Below are 22,504 nucleotides of genomic sequence, written 5' to 3' on the forward strand. Positions count from 1 at the left end.
GGCGGGGCGAGCCAGAGGCGGAAGCCCAGGCATTTGGTGCCTGGCTTCTCCGGGGCTTGCAGGGGGAGGGCAGCAGAGGAGGGAGGGATGGAATGCTTGGCCTGGCCCACTCCAGCCCCCACCGTGGTACCCAGGGGGGACAACTTACCCCAAATAGAATTTCATTTAAAAACAAAAGGCTAAAATGCTTGTTACTTTATTCTAAACCTGGTCTCTTCATAATTTGCCAAGTCTTACAACAGTACAGAGTTGGTGTGACAGTCTGCAGAGTGGAAACTCCACACAATGGAAACGGCCCACGGGCCTTAAGGGGGAGTCCCTGGAGGCCGTTCACAGCCCTGCTCAGGCTCTCCTGATTTCGCTGGTGAATGGGCTCATCCTCAAGCTTTGCCACCCTGGGCTTGAGGACGGGAGGGCGGGCGGGGCACCTCTGAAGCACAGGCAGGCCCCACAGTGTGCTGGGGTCGGGAGTCCTGATCTCCAAGGAAGCTGGTGGCTTCAGCTGTCCCCACTGGACTGGGGAGGCCTTGGCTGTCGAGGCTCCGGGACAGGGAGGCCCTTGGCCTCCTCCCCTTTCATGTTCACACCCCCCTACCATGGGGGGGTATGCGGGGGAGGGGCGCTGGGGTATCCCCTGTGCACAGCGCCAGGGGGCAACACAGGATTGGCACAGCCACCCTCGACACCAGGGCTGAAGTCCTGAGGGAACTGCAGGGGCAGCCACAGCGAGTCAGGCCTCTGGGTCCTGGGGCGGAGCTCAGGCCCTGGAAGGGGCAGCCAGGAGGTAGCTGGAGCAGAGTGGGAGGACACGAGGCGGGCAGCCTCCGGTTCAGGGGCTGATGTGAGCCTGCGGCCGCAGAGTCAGGCAGGCCCGGTGGGCTGGGAACTGACTCCAGGGCCGGGTTGCAGCAGGCGTAGTCTTGCAGGTGCTGCTGCTGGCTACAGGTGACTTCCGTCTGGCAGCAGGCAGGGCAGAGGGAGTTGGAGCTCTTCCAGCACAGGAGCCCTGAGGCCAGAGCCTTCCTACGCCCAGGCCTGTCTTGAGCCCAGGCCGGTGCTAGTGGGGCCAGGAACACTTCTCTGGCACAGACTCCGGGGGCGTCAGGCACTTCCCTAACTTCTCGCAGCCTGGGGGCGCCCAGTTCTGGGTAATGAAAGTTCAGAAAGCGGACATGCAGTTATTCCAAGCACTTGTGGACGCAGCACTTTCCAGACTCCTGCCCTGCCCAGGCCTGTGACCTGCCCCACCCCAATGGGTGGCTGCAGTGTGGAATCACCTGTCTCCACCTGGCTCGGAGGCGACTCAATGCCTGAGGCCGGCACAGGAGACACTGCCCCACAGCAGCCTGGTATTAACAGGGCCTGCCTGTCACTGAAGGGGACAGTCCGCTAACTGCCCACAACCTTGGCCTCCCGGTAAGCTCTAGAGGTGGCGGCCTTGATGCCCCAGGGAAAGCTGGCCTGCTTCAGCACAGGCTCTCCTGGCTGCATCTTCGTGGGCAGACTTGCTTTGTGTGGCAATGATTTCCTGGCAACAGAACAGGACACTGGGATTTCCCTGGCGGTGCAGTTGTTGGGAATCCGCCTGCCAATGCAGGGAACATGCGTTCAAGCCCTGGTCTGGGAGGATCCCACATGCCGCGGAGCAACTGAGCCCGAGTGCCACAACTACTGAAGCCCGCGCGCCTAGAGCCCGTGCTCCGCAACAAGAGAAGCCACCGCAATGAGAAGCCTGCGCACCGCAACGAAGAGTGGCCCCTGCTCGCCGCAACTAGAGAAAGCCCACGCACAGCAACGAAGACCCAACGCAGCCAAAAATAATAAATAAATAAATAAATGTTCCTTTAAAAAAACAGACAAGGAAAAAAAAACCAACCGGACACTCATGCCCCTGAGAGGGAGCCTTTGTGGCTCTGTTGTGTCCCCTCACCCAGGAGGTGTACCCATCCCCCTAATCATCCTGGGGGGGGCACTCCCCCTACTCCCGCCTCTGCCAGGGCCTGAGTCTGAATCAGAATATCAGCGCCAGTGAGAACCGCAGGTAAAGCCCTCCCCTGCCCTGAATAGCATCAGGTGGCCCTCTGATTGCCCGGGCCGCCTGGCAGGGCCAGGTTCAGATAAGAAGCAGGTCCCAACCTCTGAGGCAGAGCAGAGAAAGGGGCCAGGTGCACGCAGAAAGCAGATTCTGCACCCAACCTGTGAGCCTGGGGGGTCAGGGAGGGTGTCTGATGAAGCTCTAGGGAGGCGGGCCGCCTGGGCTGCTCTTGTCCCAAGAGCAGAGGTCGCTACCCAGAGCCCTCACCCGCTGGCCTGGACGAGCGGGGCCTGGACGAGCGGGGCCCGGGCCGAGTGCGGGGACCGGGGAGGGCTTTGCATGCTTGCGTGTGCACACACACACAAATGCCCACACGCATCCACACACTGTTAAGTCCGTGCACCTCTCTGGTGGCAGTGCTCGCTTCAGAGTCTTAGGCCAACCCACGCTGTTCCGGGGTCCTCAGCTCACTTGGGGCGGGGGTCCCTGCTTTCTCCTGTTCCAGGGTCGGCCGGGCCGTGGCAATTCCTGCCGCGACCAGGAGGTGGCGGCAGCACCCCGGTCAAGTCAGTCCCTCCCCATCTCCCCTACTGTCACTAAGACCCCTTTGGTCTCTGAGCCACCAGGCAACGGCTGCTACCTGGAGACTCGGCCCACAGGGCAGGTGTGACAGGAGATGGCGTGTTGGGGTGCGGACAGCACCATGTCACAGAGGACAAGACGGGTTTGCAGGGGGCACCAGGGGCTCCTCCCTAGGCGGGGGTCTCTCAGGCTGCTGGGACCCGAGGGACCGCAGTGGTCCTGAGCCAGGGGGGCCCTCCTGCTCCACTGCTGAGTCCAGAGGCCGGAACGCCAGCCTGGCGTCCTTCCACGGGAAGGGGGAGGCCCCAAACGTCTTCCCCTGTGAGCCCCAGATGTGGACGACCGCGACCAGGCTGCCCCGCTGGCCACCCGCCCTCTGACACTCCTCACCCCTAGGGAATGCTTCCAGCATCCGAGCCTCGTCTGTCGTCACACGCACCCATCACACCCACCCCGCAGTGCTCACACAGTCACTTCCTGGCTCGAGGCATCGGCTCCGCTGGCCCGGCCGCGCCCGCATCTTCAAGGTGCTTAGCCGTGCTCACAACCGCCAGGCGGGTCTGGGGAATGGGGTGTGCGGGGCGGGGGCACTCACGGGCTGGAAGCCAGGCTAAGCTACTGGCTTTGCTCTGCGGGTTTTGGGGTGCTGCCGGAGCTTCTGCCGCGGGGACGGAAGATCGCCCGTCTTTGTGGAGCAGGGAGCCACACAGACACCCCAGTTATGGGACGGACTTGTGGTGAGCCCCCATGGAGTTGGAGGAGGCTGTGCTCGGAGGTGGCCAGTGGGCTCGCTGCACCCCAGGCCATCTGCCCAGCCTTTCAACACCCACATCCCACATAGGTTTGGCTCGTCCTGCACCTGCAGAGGTGCCAAGCGACCCCCTTGCCACTCCTGTGAGGTCGGAGACAGAGAAGCAGGAGGGAAGTGGGGTTCGTGCCTGCAGCAGACCGGTCAGCACTCACATGGCCCTGGGATGCCCCACAGCCCACGTACGAACCACTTACCATGACCGCCCGGTTGCACACATTAAGCTGGGGCTGGCCGGGGACCAAGGCCTCCTGGTGCTGCCGGACGACCGGGGTGATCCAGCCAAGTGCGTCCAGGTACTCGGTGCTGGCAATGCTGCAGGCGAGGGGCACCAGGTCACCAAGGTGGAGGGAGGGACAGAGCAAGTGGGGCAGCCCACCCAGGTAGGCCAGGGTTGGCGGGGAGACTGAGGGACAAGCCCCCACCCCGGCGTCACCATCCAGCAGCCTCCCGGAAAGAGCGGCTGGGGCCCCCACCTTGTCCCGCCGCCCCCCGAGAGGCGTGCACCCCGGGAACCACCCCGCACATGAGGGTTCAGGCAGAGCCACGTCGTGCCCGGGACAGCAGCCGTGACCCTCCAGCCAGCTGCTCAGCATGAACCACGGGGCACCCCCCGGCATCGCAGGCGCCCCGAGCTGCACGGGCTTCGCAGCGCCCGATCTCTCCTCTCTCAGGGTCCCTCTTAATCCTCTGGCCCCGGTTCGTTTCTCTCGAGCGGCTGGTCCTGCCCCAAACGCCCTCAGACCGCGTGGCTCCCGGGCCCTCGGCGCCCTGCTCGGTCGGCTGCACTCGCCCCACGAGGGGGCCTGGGGCCCCGTAACCCCCGGCTCACCTGAGGGGGTACCTCTCCCCGGGGTCTCGTCCCAGGTGGAAGACCAGTGGGAGCTTAGTGCGCTCCTCCTGCGAGTGGGTGGTGACCCCTGACACGTTCTGCCCGGGGCAGAAATCCACGCCCTGAAACGAGAGGCCGAGAGTGCAGGTGACGCGTGCGGGGCTCGCAGCCGAGCACAGCAGGACCGCGGATGCCGCGCTGCGGGACGGAGCCTTCTTGCCACCCAGCCCCGGGCTGCATGCCAACTGCCCTGTGCACCATCCCCTAGGGCTTCAGTACTTTCTTGGGGGAGCAGGTGGTGAATCTCTAAAATATTTCAGTCCATCTTCTATCTAATTTCTAGAGCAAAGCTTTTCACGTCCACCCTATCTGCCTCGTAGCAGATGAGGTGCACAGCGGTCGGCATTCCTCCAAGACTCCGTGGCCAGCTGAGGAGGAGGGACCGCAGGCCTGAAAGCCAGAGGAGACACAGGGGACCCGGACGCACCGCCCCCACCCTTCACAGGAGATGCAGCATCTTCTCCACCAAGGCTCAGGTGTGCAGCCCTGCTCCGCGCCCCCCAGGCGGCCTCTGCCCTCGGGGTTCAGCCTTTGACGCGCGTGTGAGATGGGGTTCCCGTGCCAGCGTGTCCCCCAGGCTTGAAGGCTGCCCCTCGGGGCTCCCTGACTTGGTTTAGGGAAAGGCCTGCTGCCATCTGGGCAGAGTCGGGCGAGGCCAAGGGTTGCCACCCCAGAAGCACTGGGGACCTCAGGGCCCCATAAGCAGCTGGGCACTGGTCTCCAGGCAACGTGGGACACTGTTTACAGGGTCTGGAGCAGGGCCGTGGCGGGGCACGTTAATCCTAAAACGGGGCTGGGGACAGAGACGTGCCTCCTGCTTCTCCTGCAGGCCCCAGTGCGGTCTGACGGCAATCCTCCCAACACCCGTGTGTCTGTCCTGGACGGCCAGGCAGCGGAGCAGTGAATATTCTGCTTCTCAGTAAAGCAGGGAGGTGAGGAGCTACAGAAATTCCAGTTGTCTGCCCTAAGCTGTAGCCCCTGAGTCAGCGGCTGGAATCTAAGCTGTCAAGGGCTGCCAAGAACGGACACTCAGGTGGGTCCCAAGTGAGTGACCTCTGACCTTCTGGGAGCAGACCAGCTGGAGAACAAAAGTGGACTTAACGGTGGGAGAAACAACCACGTTTAGCATAAAAAAGCTGAGCAGTTAATGCAGAAGAATCCAAGTCTAGACAGAAAACACAAATTATAATTTGGATGCAAATCAAATAAACTATTTAATTAAGATCCCGCTAATTAGCACAGGAGTTTTCTCTCGCAACCACTCCCGGGAGGGAGGACTTGACCCAGGGGCACCGCAGCTGAGCCCCACGCAGCCCAGCCAGGCAGAGGGGGCCCGGGGAGCCCTGCCCCAGCACAACACTGGCTTTGGGAGGATGGGAAGGAGGAGGGAGGCGAGCTGTGCCCTTGAGCCGACGCTCGTGGATTTAGTCCAGAAATGCAGAAGGTCCCGTGGACACACGGGCCCTCCCTCCTGCCTCGGCCCCCGCGCCTCAGACACCTCACGAGGGGAGGTCACAGGCCTGTTGGTGACGGTGGCACCAGGCCTGATCAGGACGCGGGCAGGTGGGCCCACAGGCACTGTGGGGTGGGGGGGTCGAGGGGGGGTGGGAGATGCCCCAGACAAGGGTACAGTGGGAAGTTAACAAGGTCCCCTCAGGCGAACCCTGCACCTGGGGACCCCAGACCTGTGTCCTCAGCTAAGCCACGCCCCCAGCCTGCGGACAGGGCTGCCCCTCATGTGTTGATCGCCTGGAAGGGATGCCAGAGGCGGATCCAAGTCTCCGTGGAGCTCAGGGAGCTGTGGATGGCCACAAGGCCGCTGTCATAGCTTCTGGGGCCCCTCCCGACTGCACACACCCCCTCAGCCTTACTGCTCCCTGCAGGGAGAAGGGCCATCAAAGCAGCGTGCGGGTGCCCCCCACCGCTGCCCCAGGCATCTGACTGGAACCACAACCGTGCAACCCCCCGCGGGAGGGACCCCCCAGTGCCTGCACGCCTGTGCGCCTTGGAGAAGAGACGGGGGTTTTGCGGGTTTCGTCTCCCAAGAGGACAGCGGCCGTGCAGACCAAACCAACCAGAAGCCCCACGAACAACCCTCGGAAAATGCAAGCAGCGCCACCCGCTGAGCCCTGCGCACGGGCGTCACCCGGCCACTCCGAGGGGGCCTCTCCCGACACTTTCCGACCCCGCCGTGAACGTGGCCGAGTCAGGACAGGCCGTGCAGCTGGCTGCTCGCTGCCTGCAGACACTCTGGGCTAGAAGAGGCTCCCCAGCCCCTGTGGGCTCCGGCTTGGGTGGAGGCTGGGCTGACCAGACCTGCCCTCAAGAGGCCCAACAGCCCACAGGGGGTGAGCGGTGGCTTCCAGAATGCAGCTGGACACGACAGGGACCCTACGGGGTGGGGAGGGGCCTGGGGGGAGACGAGGGAGGCCGCACGCTGTCCCCAGGGGTCGCCACACCGCCTGCCTCAGGGCGCTCTCAGGCAGTGCTCCTAGGCCTCTCGGCCCCTTAGCATGTTCAGGGGCCAGCCAGCCGCGGCCCTGCCCGCTGGGCGGCGGGGTGCTCAGCCCGGGGCAGTGATGGGACCTGGGGAAGCACAGGCTTGGCTGGGGGAGGGCGAGCGGGGGGGGCCCGGGCACGCGGAGACGAGGTGGTGGGCGGCCACGAGCTGGGAGGGCTGAGTGGGGCTCCGGGCCTGGCAGGGGCACTTCACCGTCAGGACCGGGGGCGGACACGGGGGAGCAAACACCGCGACAGCCTCTCGGGGGGCCGCCGAGCACCTGGCCGGGCCGGCGGGTGGACGGGAGGGGAGGCCGGGGAGGTGCCGGGTCCGCCTGGGCCCCTGAGGCATCTGCCCCGGCTTTGGGGCTGAGCTGCCCGAGGCCTGCTCTCCTGAGCCTGGCGGCCTGGGCTAGGGTGGGTGCTGTCCTCGTGGCTACACCTCGTCACCCCCAAGTCCCTGACAGCAGGTCGGCACGCGAACCGGGGGCACAGAGGCCTCCCCAAGGTGGGACGCGAGGGATGAGGAGTCCGCGGAGCCGGGACCCCCTCACCTGTCTGAACTCCTCCCAGGAATTGGTCCAGGTCCAGAAGTGGGCCTTGTACTGGCCGAGAGTGACCGCCATCAGCGTGTTGCCACGGTAATAGAATATCGGCCTGTCGGGGGACAGGCAGAGTCAACTGAAAGGGTCCCCGGGCTGTGGAGGAGCCCCCACGGCCGCCCCTCCTCCTCGGTGCTGGGGAGGCTGGCGGCGGAGGAAGGGGGTAGCACCCGGGCATGGCAGGCGGGCCTGTGGGGACGAGCGTGGCGGCTGGCACCCCTGCCACCCCCGCCAGGGGTAGCAAGCTCTCACGCCAGGTTTCAAGACAGAAAAGAGAGAGTGAGCCGTCCACTCCTGGCCGTAAACCCGCTCTGGCTACGCTATACACACTTCAGAATCCGCGCCCCTTCACGGCAGCCTGGGAAACTCATTTTGTTTGAGCAAAACAGTAGCAGGTCCTGAGCTGGAGCGTCCCGGCGCGGAGCTGGGTGTAGGCTGGGGCCGGGCAGAGGGTGAGGGACACCGCAGGGGGAACAAGGCCTCTCCACCCCGCCAAGCGTCTCATGCCCAAATCCCGGGTCTCACCTCCCTCTGGGCGAGGACACCTGCTTTGTCAGCCAGGCCCCGGCACCAGGTGCAGGGTGCCAGGCGGGGCGCGTGCCCGGCAGGAACCTACCTGTCTGTCAGGCGGCCCTGGAGCACGGTGGGGAGGAGGTCCAGGCCGTCCATGGCCCTGTCCCTGGGTGGCGCCAGGCCTGCGAGGGACAGGCTGGTGGTGAAGAGGTCCATGATGTTGCCCAGCTGGTGGCTCACCTGCGACGGACGTGGCCCAGACGCGCTGAGGATGCCCGCCCTGCCCTGCCCAGATGGCGGCAGGGGCCAGGTCCCCAGGCGTGCTCGCTGACGCACACGCGCACACACGCGCGGTCACACCCCGCAGCATGTCCACACACGCAGAACAGAGGCCTTCCCTGCCCGATGACACGTGTGCGTGGCAGAATGAGCGCAGGGAGCAGGCCAGAGAGGGGACCAAGCCTTCACGCCCCAGGGTGACCGCAGGTCTGGCACAAGGCCGGCTCTGACTCACCTGGCCAGCAGGGATGTGCCCGGGCCACCAGGCGATCGCAGGCTCCCTCATCCCACCTTCAAACGTGGTCTGCTTCCCGCATAGAAAGGGCCCGTTGCTGCCACCTGGGGACAGTTGCCCATCAGACCACGTGCCTGAGTCCCCAGGGCCACACACGCCCTGCTGGACACTCACCCTCGGGACACGTCTGTCCACCTGGCTCCCCGCCCGGCCCTTTGGAGGTGACATTGCTGAGGCACTGAGGCCGTCGTGGAGACAAAGGACCAGTCCTGGGGTTCAGGCCTCAAGTTCAAGGTCAGAACACTTGGAGATGGCTCTGACCTAGAGCTGTGGTCGTAAGGTCACGCCCCCATAGACCGCGACCGCGCACACACACAGCACGTGGACGTGTCAGTGAAAGACGTGGAAACGTTAAGACACAGTCCCGACCTCGGGCCTGGCAGGTGCCAGGTTCCCTAAATGTCACTGTGCACAAGCAGCTCCTGTGTGCCTGGGGTTTGGGGGTGCAGATCCCGTGTTTCTGACAGGCCCTGCTCTGAGCAGGTGGTCCCTGAACCCGGTTGTGGGCTTTGCCGAGGGCAGACAGCCCGGTCCTGGCTAATCGCACATCCCCGGCTCGCTGCCATGACGGAGGGAGGGTCCCACAACCTCAGGACCCCTGAGGATGGGGAGATGGACACAACAGCACAGCATTTTCCAGCAGCGACCCTGTGGTTCGTCCCCGCACTGCAACCCGAAGCCCACCTCGCCGGTCAGCACAGGGCCAGCAAGGGTCACAGGCCAGAGGTCAATGAGGGCCTACTTCTTTCCTGCTCCGGTCTCTCCAGCTGCGGGTGGGTACATGGATTTTCATCGTCTTGTTCTGCCCCTGCAGCTCCTTCTCGGCCGGAGCCAGTCGCACTGTTCCTGTCCCTGGAGACCCCTGGGCCCCTCTGCCCCCAGGACACATGGCTGTAAGGTCCCCCAGTGCCTCCCCACACAGGCCCAGCCCTGTGGGGTTTCCTGCTGTCTGTGGCCTTCCTTCCAGAGCTGTCTGAGTGACTCAGGGCCCTCCTGGGGCCCAGCTTCTTTAAGAAGAAAGGGAAGAAGAGACACATCACCACGGGGGTGTGAAACCCTCACAGGACTGTGAAACGCCGGGTCTAACAACCTCGCTCCAGCTCCGCAAGGTGAAAAAGCCTCAGACCTGAGAGGCCCAGAGGTCAGGGTCCTCAGGAGGACTGCAGGCCCGGCAGGGACACAAAGGGAGGGTCTGGGGGAGTGAGCAGCCCCACCGCGCTGCGCCGGGGGCTCCAGCACTGCAGGGGACGGGGGCTCGGTCCCTTCCCTCCTGGACACCACCCACCGCGAGGCCTGGGAGGGCACTTCCGAGGGGCGGGGGTGGGCGCCGAGCCTGGGCCTGGCTGCTGCAGGGTCATCGCCCCCGTGGGAAGGGAGGCCCCCAAACACAGAAAAAGGGGCAGACGTGTCCAGTCACGTGACAACAGCCACCGTGCTACAGCTGAGATCAGGACAGAAACACTGACAGGGGACGTTGCGGCTTCAGAGAGGGAAGTGTGGACGTGACTGGCCCCAGGGCTGGCCAGCGCAGAGGCAGGACGCGGTGAGGGCCGCAGCCTCAGCCTCCGCCGGCCCCACCGAGCTCTCCCTCCTGACCAGGCACCTGCCCGGCGGTGGGAAGAGGGGTGTTGCGCCTGGGGGGCGCTTGCCGGCGTCCCTCCCTCCCCAAGGTTGAGCCCTTCACACTCGGCCCGGTGGGGGGGGGGTTGCTGAGGGGCCCCGGGTGGAGCCCCAGCTGCTCAAGTCACCTGCCTTGTCTGGGTGCAGAAATGAGGGCAGCGCCGTTGTCCGACGTGAAGAAAACAAAGGTGTTCTCTGCGATGCTCAGGTCCCGGAGGAGGTGCAGGATCCTCCCGATGCTGTCGTCAATCTCCCGGACGGCGTCCCCGTAACTGCGGGAAGGAGGGAGCGGTCAGCAGGGGCCGGCGGCCTCCGGGACCAGAGGGCGGCCGGAGCCGAACCTCAGGGAGGGACGAGGAGGGGGCGTTCCAGGCAAGTTTCAGACGGAATCGGGGCAGAGCCGACCCCTCCCTCCACCACCGCAGAGGCACAGATGCTTCACTCTGTCCACAGCTGACAAGGGTACCAAGGGCCCAGCCTCTGGTGGTAATCAAGCACAGCTGACCCCCCTGCCCCGGGGTCCAGATCTATGTGACCGAGGACTCACCGCCCTCGCTGGCTGGTGCCCAGGAAAGGCCTGGAGGCGTAAACAGGCGCGTGTGTAGCGTCGATGGCCCAGTATAGAAAGAAGGGGCGGTGAGCTGCCTGCTGCCTCTTAATGAAATCCAGTGCTTCCTGAGGAGAAGCGTGCACCGTCTTCCCTGCCCCAGGCCCACCTCCCGCCCCAGAGCCGGGCCAGCCCCTGCTGTGGTCACCTGCAGGTAGATCTGCGTGAGGTTGGCTTCTCCAGTCTTCAGGTTAATTGGAAATTCCTCATAAAATCTGAAAGCAGTACAGATTCAGACAGAAACTGGCCTTCAGGGCAGGGAAGCCCCTCCTCCCCGATTGCCTGGGCAAAGTCAGGGGCCTCGCTTAAAAGGGAGATGGAAACTTTCACGTCAGGAACAAAACCGGAGCCTGGAAGCTCCCAGGCCCGTCGGGGACCCACTGGGGTTGAGTCTGGTGTCCCGGTGACCCCACCATCTGGGAGAAGGAGGGGAGCCCCGCCAAAGGACAGGCAGGATGGCGCGAGAGGAAGTGGCCAGTCCACGGCCACGGAGGGCACGGCTAACAGGTGTGGGCATCTCTCTGGGGTGACGGAGGCGGTCTGGGATGGGGGTGCTGGGTGAGCTACACCCCAGCAATGCTGGCCCAGCTCTGCGGTCCAGTGACGTGTACCGCGCTTCCACCAGGACAAAAATAATTAAAAAAGGAAGAAAGAAGGGGAAGTTAGGCCGAACAGGAAAGACCAGGGCCTGCCTGCAGCCACCCGATGGCCAGACCAGGTCGGTCCTGCAGCCGAGCCCCCCAGACGGTGACTCGGAGTGAGGCTGACCGTCCAGGGAGTAGCCCCCTCGCCGCCTCCGGGCACGGGGCCCAAACCCCGGAAGCCGGGGGGAGCGCCTCGCTCCGGGGAGCGTCTGGGGCTCCCAGCACATTTCCTGAGACAGTTAGAAGCCCCCGGAGGCGGGGCTCTTGTAAGTCAGAGGTCACAGGACGAGGTCTGGGCAGGACGAGGAGCTGGCGGTGGGCAGCAGCAGTGGGCAGGGCCTGTTACCTGCCAACCATCTCCCGGTCCCGGTACACAGGGATGTTGGGCCTGGCCTTGTTGTCATAAGGTCCAAAGTGACAGTTGGGGGATCCAAACCACTCATCGAATCCGTGCTTCAGGGGGTGGAACTGAGGCCTGTGGCCCAGATGCCTAGAGACAGGAACCCGGGGCACTTCAGGGACCCCCGCATGGGCGCCCCGGAGCTCCGGGAAGCAAACACCCTCGCCTTCAGAGAGCAGCTCAGGAGACAAGGCTCCAGCCAGCCCCAGGGTGTGCTGAGCCCAGGTGCCCCGCGGCCCGGCCCCCCTGCCCGCATGGTCCACCCAGGCGACAGCCGAGGGGCGCACACGGGGACGGTGACCAGGTCCCATGAGTGCGGCTCACTGCCCTGGCGCCCTGGGCAGGAGCCGGACGAGACGAGAGGAGAACATGGCAAGGTGCCTGCAGGGCAACGGCCCAGCTGCTCCCGAGACCCGGGCTCGGACCCGCCCCCTGCTCCCACCCAGGAGCCCCTTCCCCGCAGGTGCGTCACGTCGGGTCCTCTGGCCAGTGGGAGGGTCTCTCTTGAGAAGGCGCAGCTTCGGGAAGGGGTTTCGGGGTGAGGTTCCTTCTCCCTGGGAAGCAGACAGGTTTCCTGGGGTCACGTTTGCAGAAAGCCTCTCGCAGCCAGCATCGCCGGCACAGCGCTGGGGGGCTGCACCGGGCCAGGCCGACGCCACGTCACCGTGAGCTTGCCGCACAGCTCGGTCACTCGGTCAGGTGGATGCGGCACGAGGCAGCAGGGCAGGATGGGGCCGGAACTGAGCTGGCCGGCAGCGGAGTCTGGGCGCCGGTAAGTGAACCTCTCGGTCCCCGCTGCTGGTCCTGAAACACTCTGCCTCCGCCGATGGCTGCCCGGCTTCTGGAGCCCCTGTACCGGGGGCACCCGCACCGGCTCTACCCTGAGCGCTGTCTCCGCAAAGGAGAGCCAGCTGCAACCCGTGCTTCCTCTCTGGGGCCCGCAGCTATGACGCCCCCTCCATGCTGGACACTGCTGGGTGGGACACTCCTGGGCCTGCGTCCTTCAGCCCCAACGGCCTTCATGAAACAGAAACACCCATGAAGGTCCGGCTCGTGTGAAGCTATCGATTCAAAGTGCTGGTCCCAGGGCAGCTGTGGGGTCAGCACTGCCCGCCGGCGAGCTGAGTGGCAGCACGTCGAGCCCCTGGGACTCGGGGCAGCCCCTCACGGGAGCCCAGGCTCCATCCACCCCAGGCCTTGGTTAGGCCGAGGAAATCCGGATCCGTGGTGCTGGGGCCCGAGGCTGGCTGTCAGGCAGTCACGGCCACGGCCACCAACACCCCCTGCGGCTCTAACGGGACCCTGCTGAGGCCAGGACACCCACCTGGCAGAGGAGGGGCCGAGCCCCGTGCCCCAGGCCTCCCAGAGTCCGTCATCCCATTGGCCATGGACGCCCTGACCCCGGCTGGTCCACCAGCACTGCGTCCACCTCCCTGAGTCCGTGCCAGCTGCTTCTCCAGGCCCTGCCGCGTCCCTTCCTGTTCCTGAGTCCACCCATCTCGGGAGCTCGTGGGGACAGACTCCCACTCCAGCTCTGGCTGCCCCGTGTCAGTGACCACGAATGGGAGGCCCCTGGACCGGGGCAGAGCCGCCAGGCTGGGCAGAGAGCGCCGGTCATCGCGGGGGCTCCTCCTTCTGTGGGCGCAGCCCTGGCACGGCCCCGGCGGGCCTTGTAGCCGCCCTACCACCGTCTCCCGGGCCTTCCCGGCACTGCTGGGCCTTGCAGGCTCCCACATCCTGCACCCTCGTCAGCTCTGCTCTGCAGCCCCCACCGCCTCCAGGCTCGACCACTCGGCCGGCAGGATAGCTGCCAGCCCGTCTCAGGGGTGAGGAAGCAGCCTCCAGGTCCCCGGGTTCCCTGAGGACTCCTCTCCCAGTTTCTGCAGATCCCCCATCACTAGGACTGTCAACGGCGTGGAGCAGTGGTCCCCAAGGGGCGCAGATGAGGTGCTTGCCCTCGAGGTGGTGGGTGCCAGAGGGGTCAAGGGGAGAGGCTCCAAAGCACAGCAGCGGCCGAGGAGAGATGATCAGGGCTGGACAGTCAGGGAAGGCTTCCTGTAGGAAGCAGGCTTGGTCTCCAAGGGCTCCAACACTCGGGAGAGGAAAGAGAGGACATCCGACCTTCATATCAACCTCTAGGGCTGCGTACTTAGGCATCCCCAGGGAGTAGGAGAGAAGCCACTTAACAGGCGCGACACCGAGTGTGACAACGTGATCTTTTACGACCACTTGATCCCGATGACTCCACACCACACGACCCTCCTCTAGCCCCTGCTTGCTTCCTGGTTTCACCACCAGACAGAGTCCCTTTGCTCGCTGGCGTGTCACCGTGACGGCACGCGTGTGCAGTAACATGGCTCCTTCGGTGCTGCGGTGGCAGCCACCTCCCCAGCCTCGCCACGGGAGGTCCCAGGGGCGCGGCCACAGCAGCTTTTAAAGGGACGCTTTGGGCATCTTAGCGGACCTGGAATTCAAGGACTCTACTCCCACCCGAGGGGCTCCCACTGGGCAACGTTAGTAAGGAGCCCGTGGGGCGCGCCCAGCAGGCAGGTGTGGGACTCACCACTTGCCCACGATCTTGCTGGTGTAGCCGGCCTCCTTCAGCAGCTCCGGCAGCAGGAGCTCCGAGTCCGGGATGCCGCCCACTATCTCCTGTGGCGTGTAGGCTGGTGGAGCAACGCACCGCGTGAGCCGGCAGGGTCGAGCGGCAGAGCCCTGGTCGGGGCGGCACTGCAGGGGCACTTTTCACGTCTTCCGGCCGCTCCTCACAGCCAGCACCATTACCGCAGCGAACAGGCAAACGTGCCCACGAGGGGGGTCCGGACGTCAGGGGTCAGGGGAGGGCCCGCTCCCAGGGTCTCCAGAACTCGGGCTCTGAGACCACACCTTCCTCCAAGGGCCGCTTGAAGCCCCACCTGGTCGGGGAGCCCACCCTAGAGCCGGGCCGCCCCTGACCCCGGGACAGGAAGGGAGCCGGCCCCACCCTCACCGTCCTCCCCACTCGCGGAAAACAAGTTGTTTCTGATGGAAGCTCTGCGTTCTGCTTTAAAGTGAGTTACGACCCAGACAGAACCCTCGACCCTGGGTGACGAGTGCGCCCAGGAGAAGCCAGGTCACCGGAGAGGACAGGTGACAGACGCCCCCTCCCTCTGCCCCAGGGCACAGCCTACCGTTCCTGGCGTGCCCGTTGGTGGTGTAGAAGCCACTGCGGATGGGCAGGCGTCCGGTAAGCAGAGCCGCCCTGGCTACGCGGAGGGGACACGACAGAAACACGGGTCACGCGTGCAGCCCGAGGCCAGCCCTGTGGTACCTGAGTCCCCGGCAGCCACTTGAGAGGCGGGTGGGAGCACGGCCCCGCAAAGACCAGCAGCGGGGCCGGCTGCAGCTCCCCCTCGCTCTCTCCGGCTCCCGGGACAGCCCGCAGGCCTCCTCATGCGCCGCCCCTTCTGGGGTCACCTCTCGTCCTCCAGATCAGAGGTTCTCCCCACCTGCGAGGCCCCTACACCCCCAGCTGACGATTCCTTCCCCGGCCGAGCACCTCCCCCGAACCAGCCGCGGCACTCAGCTCCGTGAATGAACAGCCGCCGCCGCTGAGGCAGCCACTTGGGCCTCAAACACCCGCAGAGGCTCCGAGCCCTTGGTGGCCTCTGATGGCTCCTGATGGCCCCGCGTTCCCTACAGCACGGAGCCCAGGCGCTCCCAAGCGCCAGGATCTGACAGAAGAGGCCGCAGCCCGCCTGCCAGCCCTCTGCCCCTTGCAGGAAACGCCGGTGGAGCCGACACCCAAGTCAGGGCTGCCACCCCCGCGCTCCGTGCCCGCACCCTGTGCCCCACTTTCTGGTCTACGCGTTCCCCACCTCCCCACCGCGCTTCAGTCTCGGCGCTCCGTGCCCACCCCCCTTGTGTCCCCCCGCCCAGCATGCCCTACGCCCGGCCCCACTCCCTGGTGGCCTCAGCAGGCCCTGACTTACAAGGGGAGCACAGGGGGTTGGCCGTGTAGAAGTTCGGGAAGAGCATCCCTTCCGCAGCCATCCGGTCCAAATTCGGGGTCTCTCTGGAAGGTTCTCCGTACACCCCGAGGTCGCCCCACCCCATCTGCAGGAAAGAGCGTGTGGAGGTGGGATGAGAACGTAGCCGGAGCTGCGGCCCCCGGCGCACCCCGAGTGCGGCCCGGTGCGCGGTCAGCCGCTCCCCGGTGCAGATGCCCAGCGCCCACCTCCTCCCGGCTCCGACGCCGGCCCCACATGCTCACGGGGCACCGGCACCAAGACACACACCTCTGCCTTCCGCACAGACAAGGAGGCTGTCCTACTCTGCGGTGTGAATTCACATTTAAAAACAGCGGCCAGGCCCCGTGAAGCTAACCCGGCGAGGCCCCAAGACCCGCCGTTCCTCCCGAGCTCGCTGCCCCGAGAACTGGGCCGCCGGCACCCAGGCGCCGCACGAACGTCCACAGCAGCAGGACTCCCGACTGCTCAGAAGAAACAGCCTGTGTCCATCACTGATCAACAGTAGACAGAATGTGGTCTATCCATCCAGGACCGGGGTGAACAGCAGCCTCCCCAGTTTATGTCCACTCAGAACCGGAGAACGTAACCATATTCGGAAACACGGATGTAATTAGCTGAGATGAGATCACACTGGACTAGGGTAGCCCTAAATCCAGTGACTGGGGTCCGTGTGAGAAGAGGGGACACAGAGACAAGACAGACACACGAGGAGAGGCCAGGCCTCCACCATGGAGGCAGAGACTGGAGGGTTGCGGCCACAAGCCAAGGAGCACAGGAGCCCCCAGGAGATGCAGGGGAGGGAGGACCCTCCCTCGGGGCCTCCGGAGAGACTGGCCCTGCGACCCCTTGATTTCAGACTCTGGCCTCCACGACTGGAGGGAATAGATTCCTATTCCAAGGCACCAAGTCTGTGATCATCTGTTAGGCACGAGGGACCTGATACACGCACTACGGACCAGTACTCGGCCGTGAAGAGGAACGAGGTGCTGACACTCGCGAAAACAGGCTGCTGAGAAGCCGGTCAGAAAAGGCCGCGGGGCGTACGATGGATGTGAAACGTCCAGAACAGGCAAGTCCCCGGGGACAAGGCAGATGGGTGGTTGCCGGGAGCTGGGGGAGGGGGAGGAGAGTGACTGCCAGTGAGAAAGGGGTTTCTCTTCGAGGGGTGGGATGTTCTCAGCTAGTGGACGGGGGCGCTGCACAAGCCGGTGAATGTGCTAAACACCACCGAACTGCACGCTTTAAAATGTTAAAAGGGTGAATTCGTGTTATGTGCGTTGAGCCAAAATAAAACCAGCCAGGTGGTGAGGCGGGTTAGCACGTGCGCAGGGGCGGACGATGGACAGATGTGAGACGGAGCAGGCAGAGTCCAGGTGGGGCAACAGGTGTGCACTGTGACACCCTTTCCGCTGCACGGGGTGTTTAACAACTTTCATCATAAAGCGCTAAAGAAATACCTGAAAAGGGCAACAAGACGTGACTTCGCTCTACAACCCAACGCATCCTTCTGCGGCCAGTGGCGTGGGGCAGGAGTGACCCCGACAAATTGATTCCCCTCGGCGCTGATGGCGGGCACAGCCCTGCTTCCCCTCTGGATTCTCTAGCCGCGCCAGCCCCCTCCAAGCTGGCTCTCCTTCACCGGCCACCCCTCCTGGAGGGGCGGAGTGGGGGGGAGGGCGGGGACGGGGCTTCTTCCCAGGGTTATGAAGATGACCTACAGCTGACCATGGTGACAGCTGCACGACGCTGTGAAGGTGCTAGAAACCGTGGAATTGCGCCCTTTACCCGGTGAACTGCGCGTGATGGAAACTACGTCTCCGTAGAGAGCCACTGGCAAAGCGCGGGCACCTGGTGCTGCAGAGGCCTGGCCGTGCCTGTCTCTCCGGGGCCCCTTAAAGCTCTCCGGACTCATGGGCCACGGCCTGCCAGCCCACAGCAGGCTCGGCAGGTCTGCACGGAGACGCTGGGGAGAGCTGGGCCGGCGTGCACGAAGCTCGGGGAGCCTTGGGTCACACGTGGGGGCCGAGCGTGCAGGTTTGCCCAGGATGGTCACAGGTAGGTGTGTGGTCTGGCTGTAACCATTCATGTCCCCTGCACTGGGCAGTAGCTCACACGGCGCCCTCTCCGTCAGGGAGAGCCAGGAGGGGGACACGTCCCCTCGTCTCCCAGCCTTAGGCCCATCCTGACACTCGGGTCCCAGAGCTGCCTCGGGGCTTTTGCCCTTGGACCGTGCTGTCTGTTCTCAAAGACCCTTCCAGCCATAGAGTCCCTTTGGAGGTGGTTTATTTTTAAGTTACTGAAAAGGCTTTTCCGTTCGCCAACGACAGGAGCTGGAATGAAAGTTGCCCCTGGAGGGAGGTGTGGCCGACAGGGGCAGGAAGTGGAGTGAAAGGCACGAGGCTGCAGGCTCCAGGCCTCTCCCTGCTGCCCCCCTCTCCCCGCGCCTCCACGGGGCACAGGCGGGCTGCCGACCCTCACCCACAGGCCAGGTGGGAGGAGCAGAGAGAGGCAGAGGGGCTGGGTCCGCTGGCACCACCCAAATCCCAGCCTCCCGGGAGGGAGGTGGGGATCAGCACAAATCTTACGTCTGCATAATCAGTTTAGGCACAGGGAATGCTGGGATACTCCCCAAATCCAAGTTTCCAGATGGCGGCCAAGGGCCCACCTATTTACAGGTGAGCCTCTCTGAGGCCCGCAGTCGTTGGCCTGCTGTGTTAGCTTTTTCCTGCTGAATCAAATTCTATTATTACTTATCGGTAGGCTTTCTTGGCTATAAAAATAGGGATGTTAACATCCACCTTGCACGGCTATCACGGGTTCGATGAGACCATCCTCCACGGCACCCTGGGCAGGGTCTCCCACAGAGTGTGAAGGATGTCTCCCCTCTCCCACGTGATCGCCCACCTGCGCTCCCAAGGCAGCCGGGAACCCGGGCCTACGGTCCTCTTCCTGGCCTCGGCCTTTCCTTTACTCGGTGGGAACTTCAAGACTTCTGGGCATAACTAATGAGAACATAGCACAGGGAACTCTACTCAGTACTCCCTAGTGACCTAAATGGGAAAGAAATCCAAAAATGAGGGGATATATGTATACGTATACCTGATTCACTTTGCTGTACAGTAGAAACTAACACAACACTGTAAAGCAACTACACTCCAATAAAAATTAAAAAAAAAAAAAAAGACTTCTAGGGGCTTCCCTGGTGGCGCAGTGGTTGAGAATCTGCCTGCCAATGCAGGGGACACGGGTTCGAGCCCTGGTCTGGGAAGATCCCACATGCTGCAGAGCAACTGGGCCCGTGAGCCACAACTGCTGAGCCTGCGCGTCTGGAGCCTGTGCTCCGCAACAAGAGAGGCTGCAACGGTGAGAGGCCCGCGCGCCGCAATGAAGGGTGGCCCCCACTCGCTGCAACTAGAGAAAGCCCGCGCACAGAAACGAAGACCCAACACAGCCAAAAATAAATAAATAAATAAATTTATATTAAAAAAATAATAGTAAAAAAAAAAAAGACTTCTGGGCAGTGCAGGGGCCACACACGGCTACGAGGGATTATTACCCGTGCGTGTGTCCACATTGACACGTGTGCGAGGCCCTGGAGGGTCAGGACGGGGGCACTGGCTGAATGGGCCCACCGTGGGGACACAGGGGCTGGCCCCTGTGAAGCCTGGCCTTACCCTTCCCGCTAGTCACAGGGCGTCCTTCTTAGTCCTGTTTTACAAGTAAAGAACTGAGACACACGGCGCTCGGGCCCAGCCGGGCAGGAGGGAGCTCTGTCCCTGCGCCCCCGGCCCCATCACCCATCAGCCTTAGAGAACGGAGCTTCTCAGCCTCTTCTAAATTATTCCACAAGTTGACGCCTACCAGGGCCTGCGCCTCCTGTCACGCCTGATGACCGCACGGGTGAGGACACAGAGCTGGGGGGCCTGAAGCTTGTCTAGTCGGGAGAGCCTCGGCCCCCACTTCTGCTAAAGTCGCTTTGAGTGTGTTTCCTGTCATTCGCTGACCAGGACAGAGGTCTCCCCGACTTCTCTGGGCTTCAGCTGCCAAAGAGCCCCAAAGTCACAGGAGGAACCCGCAGAGGAGAGGCAGGGCATCGGGGCCTCCTGGCCCACTGTTCCCGTTTCCTGGACCCACCCTGGGCACCCAGGCAGATGGGCCCCCAGGTCAGCCCCCCTCGAATAAGACGTGCCCAGTGCCGGTCCCGCTCCGCCACTCAGGGTCTCCGACAGGGACCAGGGAGCCACTGGCTGGGCCTGCAGCCCAGCGGCCCCGCTAACGGGCAAAGGGAAACAGTTGGGTGCAGGCACAGGTTGTACTTTATGGAGCCCCATAAACCCAGAAAACGACCATCTCAACCAGCCTGCAGCATCAACCTTCACTGATGGACCGTCACCTTGGAGAGAAGGGGAAGGGCAGAAATCGGAGAGGCTAAGTGCTCAGCTAAGCCTTGCCCCAATTTATGTACTTAAACAGCCTTCCTGCCCAGGAACCTCAGCTTTGAGAAGGCTGACCCGCTGACACAGAGAGCATTTCCAAGACCCACGTGTTCGTCATGAAGCAAAGTTTCCGTACCAGCCATCGGGGCGGGCTCCGGAGGAGAGGAGCTTCGGGGTCCCTACGGAAGCCGTCGTGTCTGAGCAGTTATGAGTAAAGAGAAGCACGGTCTGTGTCACCTCTGGGTGGTGCCACTATAGATGGGTTTCTGCGATCTTTTCCGGCTTATTTGAATGTTAACTTTTTGTAATAAAGAATTATTTTCATAATAAAAAAATTACATGAGATATACTTTATGTCTTTTTCTTGTACTAGGTCTTTGAAATCCGAGTGTGTTTTTTACACGCACAGCACCTCGCAATTCCGACCAGCCAGGATCGCCCAGCAGCCACGTGAGGCCCGTGGCCTTGGTCCAAAGGCTCCTGGGAGTGTCTCTGCTGGTCTTTTGGGGAACTTTGAGCTATTTTTACTCACAACACTTCTGACACCCAATGTGTGTGTGGCGGGGTGACCACACCACTACTTCTCTGGCCTCTGGGCACCGGCTGGGAGTGCAGCAGTTCAGCTCCATCTGACACTACCTACCCGGACCTGGCATCTGACCCCACAGGTCAAGGGCTCAGCCCCACAAGACTGCCCCCACTTCACATGCCAGGCCCACATCCTGGGCCTCCTGTGAGTCAAGGCTCCCACAACCCACCCCCACTGCCCCCAAAGTTGGATGATTTGCTAGAACGGCTCACAGAACTCAGGGTGGCGCTGTGTGTACTATCACCTGTTTACTATCAAGGATACAACTCAGGGACAACAGGTGGAAGAGATGCCTCGGGTGAGGTGTCGGGGGGACTTCCCTGCCCTCTCTGAGCAATTCCACGTGTACACCGACCTGGAGCCCCTTGAACCCAGTTACTTAGGATTTTGATGGAAGTTTCGTCACACAGGCACAGTTGATTAAATCGCTGCCATTGGTGATGGCACTCAAGCTCCAGCACCCCCGTCGCCCCCCAGAGGTCAAGGCTGTGCTGGAAGCTCTAACCCTCCAGTCCCGCCTTGGCCTTCCTGGCAACCCCATCCTGAAGCCATGGCCCCCCCCACTACAGACACTGGTATCACTCCGGATTCGAGGGTTTAGGAGCCGTGGGCAGGACCCTCTGCACTGCCTCAGCCCTCAGGACGGGGCGGAGGGGACGCCCAAAGGGCCGCGGTCTCTGCACAGCTCAGAGGAGCAGGCACCTGAACCCAGGTTTGTCTGCGTCCCCACTTTACCCCAACGCCTCACGTGCACTAATTTCAGAACCTCCATTTCACTCCCACAAAAGTGCCCCCCAAATACAGTCCCGCTTCCTTGGGAAGGAGCACCGGGACCAAGTCGCAAAGAAGGCGCAAACAGCTCGGCTCTGCGGGAAGGGTTGGCCCACCGGTGTGACCAGGGTGGCCTGGGGCTACACACACACCCATCGGGGGACATTCCTCCGGTTCAGTTCTTCCCCGCCCCACAAAGACCTGACCTTTGGTCAGAAATCTCAGCAGGGTGGGAGCAGCCAGACCAAGCAGGCGGCGGCAGCCCAGGGGCAGGGCAGGTCCAGCAGGCCAAAGGCAGCGGGAGGCGACTGCCAGGGCGGGCAGGCAGGCCGGGGTCTTAGTCAGCTCTGCACCGCTTCCCTGACACCCACACCCCCAGCAGTGGGGGGCGGCAGGCGAGAGCAGGGATCCTGGGGAGCTGGTCCTCACCGGCCAGCATCGCAGCACGCCTCGGGGGCAGCGGAAGGGACGGGGGAGGGAACAGGGCAGGAAGGTCTTCTCCTGGCCCGGCCTGGACACCACACCTCACTTCACCCTCACCCACGGGCCACGCTGCGTCCTGCAGGGCCAGGCGCGACCCCCACACCGCCGGCCGCCCCCAACCCCGCGGGAGCGCGGCCCTCCCGGGAGCCCGGCCCACACCCGCACTCACGTCGTCCATGAGCAGGAGCAGGATGTTGGGGGGCTGCGGGGCGCCTGTGACCCTCAGCCCCGCGGCACTCAGCACCAGAAGCAGCCACCACCTCGTCGCCGCAGCAACCGCCGCCATGGCAACCACGCCGAGCGACACCGAGCCCCGGAGCGGCGGGAACGGGCCTGGGGAAGCTGGCGATCCTTCCGGCCAGGCGACGGGGCGGGGCCATGCCGGCTGAGTGACAGGAGAAGCGGGGCCCTGACCGACAGAATGAGAGGTGGGGCGGGG

The 22,504-nt window shown here is 63.7% G+C and overlaps 1 protein-coding gene across 1 annotated transcript; it reads right to left on the bottom strand.

The window, feature by feature from the left end:
* Window positions 1-180: 180 nt before the first annotated feature.
* Window positions 181-22,479, bottom strand: GALNS (galactosamine (N-acetyl)-6-sulfatase). Its single transcript, XM_082438962.1, has 14 exons — window positions 22,235-22,479; window positions 15,748-15,871; window positions 14,947-15,021; window positions 14,340-14,442; window positions 11,723-11,866; window positions 10,881-10,947; window positions 10,673-10,800; window positions 10,258-10,397; window positions 8,446-8,549; window positions 8,035-8,171; window positions 7,371-7,473; window positions 4,258-4,379; window positions 3,623-3,740; window positions 181-1,144 (listed from the first exon to the last, which is right to left on the bottom strand). The coding sequence occupies exons 1-14, from the start codon at window positions 22,349-22,351 to the stop codon at window positions 1,058-1,060; spliced, it is 1,569 nt and encodes a 522-aa protein (XP_082295088.1). The 5' UTR covers window positions 22,352-22,479; the 3' UTR covers window positions 181-1,057.
* Between the last annotated feature and the right edge of the window lie 25 nt (window positions 22,480-22,504).

The sequence above is a fragment of the Balaenoptera physalus genome (assembly GCF_965194825.1).
Source record: "Balaenoptera physalus genome assembly, chromosome: 19".
NCBI classification, from domain to species: Eukaryota; Metazoa; Chordata; class Mammalia; order Artiodactyla; family Balaenopteridae; genus Balaenoptera; species Balaenoptera physalus.

Coding starts and splice junctions, on each gene's coding strand:
- GALNS (XM_082438962.1), bottom strand. CDS start 22,351: ATGGCGGCGGTTGCTGCGGCGACGAGGTGGTGGCTGCTTCTGGTGCTG. Junction 15,022..15,747: donor CAACCCCCTGTGCTCCCCTT/GTAAGTCAGGGC, acceptor CCCTCCGCGTAG/CCAGGGCGGCTCTGCTTACC. Junction 10,398..10,672: donor GGCACCAGCCAGCGAGGGCG/GTGAGTCCTCGG, acceptor TCCTTCCCGCAG/TTACGGGGACGCCGTCCGGG.